Source organism: Eptesicus fuscus, chromosome 18 (assembly GCF_027574615.1).
Source record: "Eptesicus fuscus isolate TK198812 chromosome 18, DD_ASM_mEF_20220401, whole genome shotgun sequence".
Lineage (NCBI taxonomy): Eukaryota > Metazoa > Chordata > Mammalia > Chiroptera > Vespertilionidae > Eptesicus > Eptesicus fuscus.
In genome coordinates, this window is record NC_072490.1 from 2,609,244 (window position 1) to 2,622,071 (window position 12,828).

The following is a 12,828-nucleotide window of genomic DNA, read 5'->3' on the forward strand; positions in this document are numbered from 1 at the left end:
CGGCTCTGGGTCCCGGACCCTCCGGGGGGGCCTGGCAGCCGGGGCCTGACGCTCGCTGGGACGCCAGCCACCTCGGCCAGGCTTCCGGGGCTGGGAGACTCGGGGAGCTGCTCCGAGGGAACAGACCTAAGCCTCCCCCTCCCACTGCCAGGCGGCGGGCACCTCGCCCTTCCTAGGGGAGGCCTCGGCCCGCGCCCGGCTGCGGGAAAAATTCGGACCCGGCCAGCGGGCCCCGCACGCGCCGGCTCCCCCGCAGAGGCGGCTTCCCGGCCCCCGGATCGTTGAGGAGAGAGCACTTCGCAGCCTTGCCGGCGGCGGCCGCCCTCCCGCCAGCCTCGCTGGGTCGCGACTGACCCCGGAGCCCCTGGCCTGCGCCACGAGTCGAGGCCCTGGGCGGGCGTGGGGCCCAGAACGGGGAAACGGGACAGCTCAGCAGGCGCCGGACGGCGGCCGACGCCACTGGAGCCAGAGGCGCCCCGCCTCCGCCACAACCGCTGCCCCTACCCAAGATGGCGGTCGTGCCGCTTCCGCCGCCGCCGCCCCCGCTTCCTGCGGACGCCCTCCTTCAATCAGCGGCCGACAACTGTCTAGGGCCGGGGGCGGTGCCGCCACCAGCCAATGGGGAAGGGCAGCGTGGAGCCGCCCGTCTGGGCTCTGGCAGGCGTGGCCCAATGGGGGCGCGGCGTGTGGGCGGGCGCGGGGCTGCCCGCCAATGGGGAGCTACGGCGTGCGTCCGGAACCTGGAGGCGGCGGCGGGCGCGGTTCAGTCGGACGGCGGCGGCGGCGGAGGAGGTGGAGGATGTGGGCCACGCACGGACTGGCGGTGGCGCTGGCTCTGAGCGTGCTGCCGGACGGCCGGGCGCTGCGGCCGGGCGACTGCGAAGGTACGGCGGGGCCGGGGCGGGCCTGACTCGACGCTGAGCCGCCGAGGGGCCGGGGCCGGGGCCGGGGCCGGGGCTGGAGCCGGGGCTGGGGCCGGAACCGGCGGGGCGGCGGCGGCCTATCCCAGCGGGATCTGCCCGAAGAGGGGCCGACGCTGGGCACAGAAAACTACGTGGGGCGAGAGAAAGTTAGGACTGGGACGTGCTGAGAGCGGCCTGAAGTGGCGATAACGCGGAGTTTTCGTCCTTCCCCACCGCTGGGCAGAGGCTCTCGGGAGGGCGGCCCTGGGCACCGCGCCGGGGCCGGGCGGCGGGGGGAGTGCGAAGCCGCACCGCGGGGGCCGGTGTGGTATTTGGAAATAAGCAGCATTTGGTTCGTCTGCCCTTCGGCCTCCAGTTTGTCCATTTGTGAGGTCACAGTGAGTCCGTGTCAAGGCCACGTTCCGTCTGGGCTCAAGCTTGACGGAAGAAACAGGGAGGAGCTGTTTGTGGGCATTGGGTGTACCGGGGACCCCGGCCACCCGGAGCCGCGCTCCGGCCCACGGGGAGCCGGGGAGAAAAGCCGGCGATGGGAAATGGGCCTCCCTCGGTGCCTCCTGTTAGAACTGCTGCCGCGTGACCTCCTGTGGGCTCGGTGCAGCTGGGCGATTGCTGAGCATCACCTCCCTTCTCTCTCTTCCAGTTTGTGTTTCTTATCTGGGAAGATTTTACCAGGACCTCAAAGACAGAGATGTCACGTTCTCACCAGCCTCTATCGAAAAAGAACTTATAAACTTCTGCCGCGAAGCAAGAGGCAAAGAGAATCGGCTGGTGAGTAGCTGGTGACTGTCCCCGCTGGCGCCGGCTGTGTAACCCCTGCCTCGCAGGCCTGGGCGGGGGCCCGGCCACTTGTCTGGTCAGGAGGCCTGAGTGAGTTCTGTCGGGGAACTCGTGCCCGACTGAAGTGCTTTCTCTGCAGGTGTCGTGTGTTTTGTCCCGTTCCTATTGACTAAGCACCTGCTCGGTGCTGGCGCTGGGGCTGTCTGGGGAGAACGGTGACAGGCAAAGGAAGGATGCATGGTGGGTGTCAGGAGGAAAACAGATGGTGGGGTGGAGAGGACAGGACAGGTCAAGAGCCTTTCTGGGGAAGGGTCATGGGTGGGGGAAGAGCATCCCAGGCCGAGGGAACAGCCAGTGGGAGTGCCCAGAGGCCAGAACGAGCTTGCATGAGCGAGGACAGAGGTGTCAGTGTGCACAGGGTGGGCCCGGCCCGATGGGGGACAGGACCTCCAGTGAGGCGGTGGCTTTTGTAGTTTTTATTTTCTTGGCAGTCTGGTTCTGTCTGTCTGTCTGTCTGTCTAAAGGTTTGAACCCTGGTGGCTCTTAGCCTCATGTGGTGGCTGCCAGTTCTGGGACGGAGCGTGTATTACGACTCGGGGCTGACACTGACTGCGTCTGACGGCCAGGACAGGGCGGCCCGGGAAAAGCAGGCCCTGGCAGAGGAAGGAGATGCTCTGAGCTGTCAGTGTGTTTTGGAGGAGTGGCCACTCGAGCGCCGGCTCCTGAAGGCCGTGTCCTTTCTTGCTGTAGTGCTACTACATTGGGGCCACAGATGACGCCGCCACCAAGATCATCAACGAGGTGTCCAAGCCGCTGGCCCACCACATCCCCGTGGAGAAGGTCTGCGAGAAGCTCAAGAAGAAAGACAGCCAGATCTGCGAGCTGAAGTACGGTGAGTGTGGCCAGGCCTGCGTCACAGGCCTCTGCGGCTCGGTGCCCGCGCCGTGGGGTCTGCCTTCGAGCTGGGTGACACACGAGAGCCCGGGGTATGTGGCTGAACATGGCAGATGGTGCTCAGTGGGGGGTGCAGATCTGGCATCGTAATGGGTGGAGGTCAGAATAGGTCTCGTTGGGGTGACTTTTCAGCAAATTTGGAAGGAGGTGGGACATTAGCCAAGGGAATGGAAGAACATTCCAGACAGAGGAAATGGGCAGTGCAGAGGCAGCCAGTGTGGCATGACAGGTGGTGAGCTGGGCACAGGGTGCCTGGCAGGTTGGTGAAGACAGATCTGGCTGTTGGTCTGGACAGAGTTGGGGACATGGGTTTGAGGGCTGAGGAGGGTGTGGTGTGACCTCCCTGGGAGTTAACGGGCTTTTCCTGGCTGCAAGCTCTGAGGCCGCGCGACCTTTGTCATCCTGAAGGAAGTGCTGTGTCCAAACGGGCAGGCCGGGGGTCGCGCTGCCTCGGGTCTCCTGCTGAGTCGGTCTCTGCTGGAAAGAAGGGTCAGGGCCAGGATTGGTTGTTTTCTTCTGTGCCATTTCAGTGTCACCAACACATTTCATTGGGTGTGAGTGTCCAAAGTCCTGTATTCTTGTGTCAAGGACGGCTGGGCTTCCGAGAGAGACCTTGGGCGGTGCGGTGGCACAGGTCTCTCTCGGTCACAGGTAGTGGAGCGTAAGCACCTGACTCGGGGCCTGACCAAGGCCTGTGCTGGGCAGTGGGCTGGGGGTCTACCTGCTCTGTCGCCCTGAAACTGTCACTTTACAGTAACTTGACCTCCACCATGACTAGTTAGAGGCGCTTGGGCGGCTGTGCCTCCATCCCTGTCCCTGGCGACACTGCCAGCAGGAGCCCGGCCTTCCTGGTGAAGAGGCCAACCCCCTCGGGGGCATGGGCACCGACACGCCGTGTGTGTCTAGAACTGTCTCCCCGCGACCAGTAGGGCTGCTTGTTGAAGGGGTGGTTGGCTGTGCAGGGGTCCCGCCTGGGCCTGCTGGGGGTCTGGCCGCCCCGCCCAGCTGGTAACACTCCTGCTCTCCACAGACAAGCAGATCGACCTGAGCACAGTGGACCTGAAGAAGCTGCGCGTGAAAGAGCTAAAGAAGATCTTGGACGACTGGGGGGAGACGTGCAAAGGCTGCGCCGAAAAGTCCGACTACATCCGCAAGATCCATGAACTGATGCCGAAACACGCCCCCAAGGCAGCCAGCTCTCGGACTGATTTGTAGTCGGCCCAGCCCTGGGCACTCGAGGGAAGGAAGCAGTTCAGCTGTGTCTTCCCCAAACAGCGTTTTGTAATTTATTCTCTAGACCAGCTCCTGGCCGAGTCGGGTGTGGAGCCTGGAGCTGTCCTGATGTGCTGGCCCTCCAGCACCCCTGTCGGGGGTCCCTTCCTTCTGTTGCTGGTTTTCTCTGGGACTTCAGTGTGTCTGGGATTTTTTATTAAAGGAAGAAAACTTCTAGCTGTCCTTGGGGAACTGAACCTGAAATAGGGTCTTACCCCATGAAGATCCCACCGGCTGATGTTTCCCAGTTTCCAGAGTTTCCGGTCCATTCACGTTGGTGCCCCGACCATCAGTGCTGGGGATGCCAGGGTGGGACGCGGGCTGGGCTGTCAGGTTGGGGGCGGGGGGGACCCAGGAGCAAGCTGGGCTTAATTCCCACAGTGACTGCCTCACCCTCGTGACCGGCTGGAGGCTGCACCGCTTCTTGGGAGGCGCGGGGGGTGGAGTCTGAGATACAAGGAAGGGCGCACATCCAGGCAGTGGTTTCCTGCGACGACGACCAGTAGCTGTTGAGCGCTGTCACGTTTCTCAGATGCTCTTGGCCTGGCTGCTCCGCTCTCCGGATCTGGCCATGGAGGCACTTGCTCATCGGAGCTTGTGGTCTAGTGTCAGCACCAGCCCTGGGGCCTCACTGGGCTTTTGCAAGACCCGGAGGGGTCGGTTTGTCAGAAGAGCCCGTGCGAGAGGCCTAGCGGCTGCGGTCCTCAGGGCTTTCTGTGGGGTTGGTGCTTCGGCAGGAGCTGTGACTCGATGGAAACATCTGTTCCTCGGACCCGCGGAGACCACGTGCAGGGAAGGACAAGCAGTTCTTGCCAAGGACTTGCTCAGCCCTTGTCATTTGTGCGGGCCTGGGCTCAGTCTGCCTGCATAAGGCCCTCCGTGCAGCCCACGAGTGCGTGGCAGCACCGTGTCAGGAACGCCAGGAGGCTGAGCCACTTCGCAGGCAAAGACTTCCCTGATGGGAGGAACTGGGGCTCTTAAAATCTGACAGGCAGTGTCCTGAGCCCAGGAAAAGTGCTGTGAAAATCCACGGTGGGAGCCAGAAGTCTCAGAAGATGGTGCTGCCTCAGCTTAGCCCCCTAGGTCTGTCCCAGGGCTTCCGTGTCCCCAGGCCACCGGGAAGACAGCCGCCAGCCCCAGGGCTGCCCCCATGGTTATGCAGGAGCGGGTTGTAGCAGGTCGTGCAGTGCTGCGGGTGTTTGTTAAGGCCTTTCCCCCTTGCACCTGTCTCGCTGCCCCCGGAGCGGCTTTCCAGTGCGGGAGGAAAGGCGGTGGGCAGCCACGTTCCTGTGGCTTAAGTTGTGGGCAGGTTCTGCGATGGGTCCAGCACCTCTCCCGGGCTCCTCACTTCACCTCGGAGAGGAGGGCCCTGGCCAGTGAGGTGAGCGTGGCATCCAGGTTAACTAGTGGACTTGGCCTTCCCTGCGCCCTTGCAGCCCGCTGTCTGGGGCCAAGGAGCTTATTCCCAGCCCAGAAGTTGCAGGTTTGTCTCGGGTCTTTGTGCCTCGGCCTTTGGTGGGTGGGGATGGGGAGCTGGGGGCGCTGCAGGTGAGTTGTGAGCGTGGGTCCTGGACCGGGCCTAGGGAGCGGCGTGCTCCAATCCTCGGGGTTGTCAGTCCTGAACCCCAGTCGGGAGACGCCGCGGTGGGGCAGGAGGGATGCTGCGTCCTGGCGTGCACAGAGGGAGGGTCGGGAGCGGTGCGAGCCGCGCGCTCGCGAGGACCGACTTCAGCGGAGCCCCAGCCTCAGCTACGTTGGCCACACGGTGGCGCCAAAGCACCGCCCGGCCGGGCTCTCCCGCAGGCCGCGGGGTCAGGTGGCCCGGGACGGCGCAGGCCGCTTACGCACGCCCGGCGCCGCCTCGCCCCGCCCACCGCGGGTCACGTGGCGCGGTTGGCGCAGCCTGATAACGCGACGCCCAGCATCTGGGCGCCGCTCCGCCCCGCCGCCGCGCCGAGTCCTTTTGTCCAAGATGGCGGCGCCGGGGGCGCTGCCTCCTCGGCCGCCGCCGCCGCCGCCGCTGTGAGGGGCCTGCGGGCCGCCCGCCCGCCCGCCGCGCCGCCATGAAGAGGCAGAGCGAGCGAGACTCGAGCCCGAGCGGGCGCGGCTCGTCATCATCAGCCAAGCGGCCGCGGGAGCGCGAACGGGAGGCGGAGGCGGGCGGGCGGCGGGCGGCGCACAAGGCCTCCGTCGGCGCCAAGCACCCGGTTCCAACGCGGACCCGCGACAAACCCCGCGGCAGCGGAGGCGGCGGGAGTGGGCATCGTGACGGCCGCGGCGCCGGGGACGCCAATCACCGTGTGAGCAGCGGCCGCTCCTCGAGCTCAGGCGCCGGCGGCGGGGGACGCGGCGGCAAGGCCTCGGGGGACCCGGGAGCTTCGGGCGCTTCGCCTCGCTCGTCTCCACTGCCACCTCCGCCGCCGCCCGGGGCCGAGCCCTCGGGTCCCGGCTCGTCGGCGGCCGCGCCCGAGTACAAGACGCTGCTCATCAGCAGCCTGAGCCCCGCGCTGCCCGCCGAGCACCTCGAGGACCGGCTCTTCCACCAGTTCAAGCGCTTCGGCGAGATCAGCCTGCGCCTGTCGCACACGCCGGAGCTGGGCCGCGTCGCCTACGTGAACTTCCGGCACCCGCAGGACGCGCGCGAGGCCCGCCAGCACGCCCTGGCCCGCCAGCTGCTGCTCTACGACCGGCCGCTCAAGGTGGAGCCGGTGTACCTGCGCGGCGGCGGGAGCAGCCGGAGGAGCAGCAGCAGCAGCGCCGCCGCCTCCACGCCGCCCCCGGGGCCGCCCGCGCCCTCCGACCCGCTCAGCTACCTGCCGCTGCACGGGGGCTACCAGTACAAGCAGCGCTCCCTGTCCCCCGTCGCTCCCCCGCCCCTGCGCGAGCCCCGTGCCCGCCACGCCGCTGCGGCCTTCGCCCTGGATGCCGCCGCCGCCGCCGTGGGGCTGTCGCGGGAGCGGGCCCTGGACTACTACGGGCTGTACGACGACCGCGGGCGCCCCTACGGCTACCCGGCTGTGTGCGAGGAGGACCTGATGCCTGAGGACGACCAGCGGGCCACGCGCAACCTCTTCATCGGGAACCTGGACCACAGCGTGTCGGAGGTGGAGCTGCGCCGCGCCTTCGAGAAGTACGGCATCATCGAGGAGGTGGTCATCAAGAGGCCTGCCCGCGGCCAGGGCGGTGCGTACGCCTTCCTCAAGTTCCAGAACCTCGACATGGCGCACAGGGCCAAGGTGGCCATGTCAGGCCGGGTGATTGGCCGCAACCCTATCAAGATTGGCTACGGCAAGGCCAACCCCACCACCCGGCTCTGGGTGGGGGGTCTGGGACCTAACACCTCACTGGCCGCTCTGGCCCGGGAGTTTGACCGCTTTGGGAGCATTCGGACCATCGATCATGTCAAAGGAGACAGCTTTGCCTACATCCAGTACGAGAGCCTGGACGCAGCCCAGGCCGCCTGCGCCAAAATGAGGGGCTTTCCCTTGGGGGGGCCAGACCGCAGGCTGCGAGTGGATTTTGCCAAAGCAGAGGAGACTCGGTATCCCCAGCAGTACCAGCCCTCCCCCCTCCCTGTGCACTACGAGCTTCTCCCAGACGGGTATACCCGGCACCGCAACCTGGACCCCGACCTTCGGGTGCGGGATAGGACCCCCCCACACCTCCTGTACTCAGACCGAGACCGGACCTTCTTGGAAGGGGGCTGGACAAGCCCCGGTAAGAGCTCTGACCGCAGGAACAGCCTGGAGGGCTACAGCCGCTCGGTGCGCAGCCGCAGCGGGGAGCGCTGGGGAGGAGATGGGGACCGGGGCCTGCCCAAGCCCTGGGAGGAGAGGCGGAAGCGGAGGAGCCTTTCCAGTGACCGTGGGAGGACCACCCACTCCCCTTACGAGGAGCGGAGCAGGACCAAGGGTGGTGGGCAGCCGGCCGACCGAGGCTCCGACCGCACCCCTGAGCGCGGCCGCAAGGAGAATCACTCCAACGAAGGGACCAAGGAGTTGAGCAGCAACTCCCTCAGCAACAGCAGACATGGGGCTGAGGAGCGGGGCCACCACCACCACCACGAGGCTCCAGACTCCGCCCACGGGAAGAAGACACGGGAGAGCGAGCGCAACCATCGGACCGCGGAGGCTGAGCCAAAGCCTCTGGAGGAGCCAAAACAGGAGACCAAAAAGCTCAAGAACCTTTCGGAGTACGCCCAGACGCTGCCGCTGGGCTGGAGCGGGCTTCTGGTGCTGAAGAACAGCTGCTTCCCCACGTCCATGCACGTCCTCGAGGGGGACCAGGGGGTGATCGGCGGGCTCCTCAAAGACCACTCCTCGGGGAATAAGTTGACTCAGCTGAAGATTGCCCAGCGCCTCCGCCTGGACCAGCCCAAGCTCGACGAGGTCACACGACGCATCAAGCAGGGGAGCCCCAATGGCTACGCAGTGCTGCTGGCCACGCAGGCCGCCCCCAGCGGGCCCGGCCCTGAGGGGGTGCCCCTGGTGGAGCCCGGCCTCCAGAGGCGGCTTCTCAGGAACCTGGTCTCCTACTTGAAACAGAAGCAGGCGGCGGGCGTCATCAGCCTGCCGGTGGGTGGGTCCAAGGGCAGAGACGGCACGGGCATGCTCTATGCCTTCCCGCCCTGCGACTTCTCGCAGCAGTACCTCCAGTCGGCACTGAGGACCCTGGGCAAGCTGGAGGAGGAGCACATGGTGATCGTTCTGGTGAGAGACACTGCCTAGCCCGACGGCTCCAGCTCCGCTTGCGTCACAAAAGCAGTCGTTTTAAAATCTGATCCGCTGCCTCGATCCTACCCCTTGGTTTCTCTCTGCTGGGTTGTTTTGGTTCATTAGGGGGAGACCAAAGTCCTGTCCCCACCAAAACTGAGTCCTTAGGTTTTGGGGATTTTTCTACCGTGATGAGAAGGGACTCCTGTCATGTTGCTTTCTAGTGTACGAGATACTGTCTGCTGTGTTCTGTATTTTTTTTAATTTTTTGACTAACTGTATGGAAAGTTGTCAGTAAAGCCTTTGTCAGGATGGATTTTTAATCCTGTTCAGAGTTCTGGTTTAATCAAGTTTTTTCCCCTCAAAGATGGAAGACCTTCCCCACAAATGCCCTACGTCGTCCTCCTGGCACCGGTATATTGCCAAGTCCTGCTGCGTTGGTGGTTCTCAGCCCCTCAACTCCTTGGGCTGAGTCAGAACTGGATTCACACTGGTTTTCCGTCTTGGCTGAGAGCAGGTGGCTTCAGTTTGCACACTGCCGTGCCAGCTGCGCGGAGCTCTGCAAAGGAAGGGGGTGTGCCTCGGGGCCGTAGGGAGCAGCTGCGGTAGTTGTTGGTTGGGGTTGTTCGGCCCTGACAGCTTGTGTCCACCAGTGTGAGCTGTAGCTGTTGGACAGCTCCCGTCGCCAGGCCTTTGGAAGCAGGTGGTCTAGCAGCTGTGTGACCTGATCCTGCTGCCCGAGGGTCTTGGTGCGACAGACCGTGCGGACTCCCTCTTGCTCAGCCTCCCTTCTGGCCTTGATGCAGCCACCCAGGGACACCCAGTTGGACCCGGAGCTGTCAGACTCCCAGGGACACTAGAGGCCACGTGCTGGAATGGGGGGGAGGCAGCTTTGCGTGCTTATTGAACTTGTGAATTCCAGCGCTCCCTTGGGTCGCTCAGAACCGATGGTCAGTGTGGAGGTCTGTGCCGAGTCCCTAGAGCTCGGTGGGGGACGCTGAAGATGTTTGTGATGCTGCCGTGGAGGCAGCAGGTGAGGAAGATGCTGTGACCTAACTTTCCCAGGTGCAAGGTGAGTGTGCCTAGGCCTCTTGCCCGGATACCGAGGCGGCGGAGACCCCTGGGAGATCGGTGCTCCTGTGGGGAAAGGGTAGCCTGGGGTGCTGGGCGTGCTAGAGCTCCGCTCCATTCAGGGTACCCAGGCTGGAGGGGCGTGGAGGCGCTTGAGCTGGGAGGGGAAGCGCTTGCAGCATTAAACCGCCATCACGCATCTCTGGTAAGACTGTGGCCAGTGCTGGCAAAGGAACCCGTGTCCTACAGCCGTTGTCACTGGAGAACGGCCCACACACCATGGACTGTTCATGTGGTTTGGATGTCCCAAGGGTCGTTGTCAGGGATGAGGGAGAACGGAAGCTCCAGTGAGAGAAACGAGCCCCCACGTGACCAGGGGCTCCCGGCCCGGTGGCCAGGCCATGCTTGCAGGTCTAGCGCGACCCCAGCTGGCTCTCGGCAGTGCAGGTGACTGCTAGGTGGTTTTGAGGGACCGTCGCGAGGGCCTGGGGATGCTGTCCACAAAGACAGAAGGAGATTTAAAACAAGGGGGAGGTGCCCGGGAAGCCTGCTCTCTGGGCTCCTGGTGCTCGCCCAGGAGAATGAGCAAGTTTGTAACAAAACATGTGCACAGAGAAAGAAGTGGGAACCAGTTTATTGGCCTGTGGTGTGGAGCGAGGGGAGGGCTGGCCCACCGCCCGGCAGGCTTCCTGCAGGTCTCACCAATGCCGGCCACAGGCCAGAGCGGCCTCGCGGGGTGCCTGCCGAGTGGGCGCTCGGGACCCAGAACACCGCCTCCGGCTCCCCGAACAGAAGCCTGGGAAACCTGGCTGGAGACACTGCAGCCTCGCCTTGTCCCCCTTGAGGGCTACATACGTGTTCTCTGGTCCCCAAAAGAACTCGAGTTTTGGTGATGAGCCACAGCCTGTGTGCGACTCCCTCCTGCCCCTCACACCCTCTTCTCAACCGCTTCCTTCGACTTAAGACACAACAGGTGCCGGGACCTGTCCGAGGGGCCTCGGCAGCTCAGGTGGGCAAGGCCCGAGAGGAGACGCCGCCACTGCGGGCGCCAGCGCCTCCCCTGGGTCCACTAGGTTGTTAAAGGCAAAATCAACATGAGGGCTCCTCCTAAGTGACTCGCCTGCGCCCTGGTGGCATGAGGACGAGGGCTGATGCTTCCGTGGCCTCTCAGGGCGCTCCCCTGCGGGTGTGTTGTCAAGGCAACCAGAATTTGGCTTTCCTGCCGGAGGCCCCTCTCCCCCGAGAGAGCCCGGGTGCTCCCAGGAGCTCCTGCCACAGTCAGGGAGACAGTGGCTCCGATAATGACTAGAAGAATATAGTGCTTTTACTATTTCTTTACTTTTAACCCGTTTTCTTCTAATCCATTCAGCACCAGCAAACTATCTACTGGTTAGGTGTTAGCGACCTATTTAAGCTGAGGCATGACGCAACTTAGGAGCCGAGACCTCTGCTCTCTAGAGGACCAAGAGGTACCTGAGCGACACAGGCGCGCTTCGGTGTGTGACAGCTTGTGGTGCTCCGAGCCCAGCAGGGCGTCACCAGCCCCTGGTGAGTTTAGCTGTCTGTCTTGCTTGTTTACTTCAAACCAAATGTGTCCCCTCTTCTCTGAGCTACGTACCTACATGATAGAAACCAAGAAGCTGTTACTTGGGCAAACTCACAGGAAGAAAGGCATCAGGGTCTCTCATTATGGTGGGAGGTGGGGGGGGTGAAGTTAAGCACCTGGTGTTGTCCTTGGCGGTAGCACAGTTCACCCCAAGGCTGGTTGCAAGAGCCTGTGAAGTAGCTGCCAGCCCAGCCTGGCCAGCCCCGCTGCCCCTGCACTGCCCCCTGCCTCCCCGGGAGCAGCAGTCGCCCCCGAGCTGCCACTCCTTAGCTCTGCCGCTCCTCCCTCCCAGGGCCCAGGACCCCTCACTTTCCAGCCCCACGCCTGTGCTCCAGAGCGGCCTTCCTGGTTCAGAGCCGGGGACAGACAGGTGTCCACGTGGGCAGGGAGCTGCAGGCCAGGCCGGGGCAGACCTGGGACTGAGCCCCTTCTCTCCCCAGAGAGCTTTTTGGGCAGAGGTGTCCTTACCACCGTGCCGACTGCCTCTCGGAAGGCGGCTTCTCTCCTGCATGGCTAGAGCTGCAAGGAAAGGGACAGACCCACTTTGGTAAAAGGACAGGGAAAGGCCGTAGCAAAGACAGGCTTGTAGTTTATTTTGTATTTTTTTAAATAAATACACTTTACATTAAAGAAAAAGGCCTTTGATTTGTAATTTCCACATTGGGGAGAAAGGAAAGAGAAAAAAAGATTTTGAAAAACTGAAGGACAAAGAAAACTAGAGGGAGTGAACTCATATCCTAAGTTCCCTCAACTCCACGAACCAGCATCCACACAGCCTTGCTGCCCAGCCCAGAGCCGATGAGTCGGCCTTCCTCCCACCCTGGCCCAGAGGAGAGCAAGTCAACCTGACAGCTTGTGAGGCAACAAAACCGGTTAAAAATCATATATTATATTTATAATAAAATAGTCTTCATCCTTATCAGTTTAAGAAACCACGATTTTCCTTTCACTTAAATACGTATGTAAAAATGCCTCCGCATTGTTCTTTAGACGCCATTTTCTTCCGCAGAAAATGCAGTGGGACAAGGACCTGGTGGATACAAGTTCATACCCTCAATTACAAATGCTTGGCTTTTTTTTTTTTTTTTTTTTTTAGTTTTATAAAAAACTATTCTCGTTCTTTAAGTAAAGAACATTATACAAAGAAAATATATTGTGAAATGACCCCAGAAACGTGTTTTTCCCTTGAGGAAAGGTATGTCCATCCGAGGAGAGGGACAGACGAGGGCCTGACCGCTGGTGTCTTGGTGGCTGTTAGCTTTGGACGGGTCCTCGGGGCCCAGGGGACTCTCCAAGCCACAGTCCTCTGAGTGCAGGCCAGGCAGTGCCCTAAGGACAGCCCTGGGAGGAGGGAGGGAGGGAAGGTGGTGTGAATTCATTTGACTTAGGTTCTCGCCTGCCAAGACTTCCACGTGGTGATGCTCCTCACTCGTTCAGAGATAAGATGATGTCATCTTCCAGGTCAGAGTTGTCCGAGCTGTCGGCTGCAAGGTAAGCAGAGGGAGAGGCCAGG

General features: G+C 62.7%; 3 protein-coding genes across 5 annotated transcripts in view; 2 read left to right on the plus strand and 1 right to left on the minus strand.

Annotated features, from left to right (window-relative positions):
- Window positions 1-484: 484 nt before the first annotated feature.
- Window positions 485-4,103, plus strand: MANF (mesencephalic astrocyte derived neurotrophic factor). Its single transcript, XM_008155252.3, is given in 5 exon segments — window positions 485-747; window positions 750-884; window positions 1,564-1,691; window positions 2,451-2,592; window positions 3,685-4,103. Coding segments are annotated over 5 exon segments (828 nt in total). The 5' UTR covers window positions 485-509; the 3' UTR covers window positions 3,870-4,103.
- A 1,757-nt stretch (window positions 4,104-5,860) lies between these two features.
- RBM15B (RNA binding motif protein 15B) lies at window positions 5,861-8,972 on the plus strand. Its single transcript, XM_008155242.3, has one exon. It carries the CDS (start codon window positions 5,990-5,992, stop codon window positions 8,651-8,653), a length of 2,664 nt encoding a protein of 887 aa, XP_008153464.2. The 5' UTR covers window positions 5,861-5,989; the 3' UTR covers window positions 8,654-8,972.
- A 1,355-nt stretch (window positions 8,973-10,327) lies between these two features.
- The window catches only part of DCAF1 (DDB1 and CUL4 associated factor 1), a 58,719-nt gene continuing 56,218 nt past the window's right edge, over window positions 10,328-12,828 (minus strand). For 2 of the 3 annotated variants that reach the window (XR_003614123.2, XR_008554466.1), the window contains 3 exons: window positions 12,712-12,799; window positions 11,784-11,834; window positions 10,328-11,327 (listed from right to left, as the gene is read on the minus strand). Coding sequence is in view for 1 of the 3 variants with exons in the window: in XM_008155225.3 (XP_008153447.1) it covers window positions 12,741-12,799 (59 nt within the window). In the remaining 2 variants the exon portion in view is untranslated. Of the gene's footprint in view, window positions 11,328-11,783; window positions 11,835-11,884; window positions 12,346-12,711; window positions 12,800-12,828 lie in introns of those variants that run through there. The other variant, XM_008155225.3, reaches the window with a different exon arrangement.

Bases quoted from the DNA above. Each gene is read 5' to 3' on its own strand.
- RBM15B (XM_008155242.3), top strand. From the start codon at position 5,990: ATGAAGAGGCAGAGCGAGCGAGACTCGAGCCCGAGCGGGCGCGGCTCG.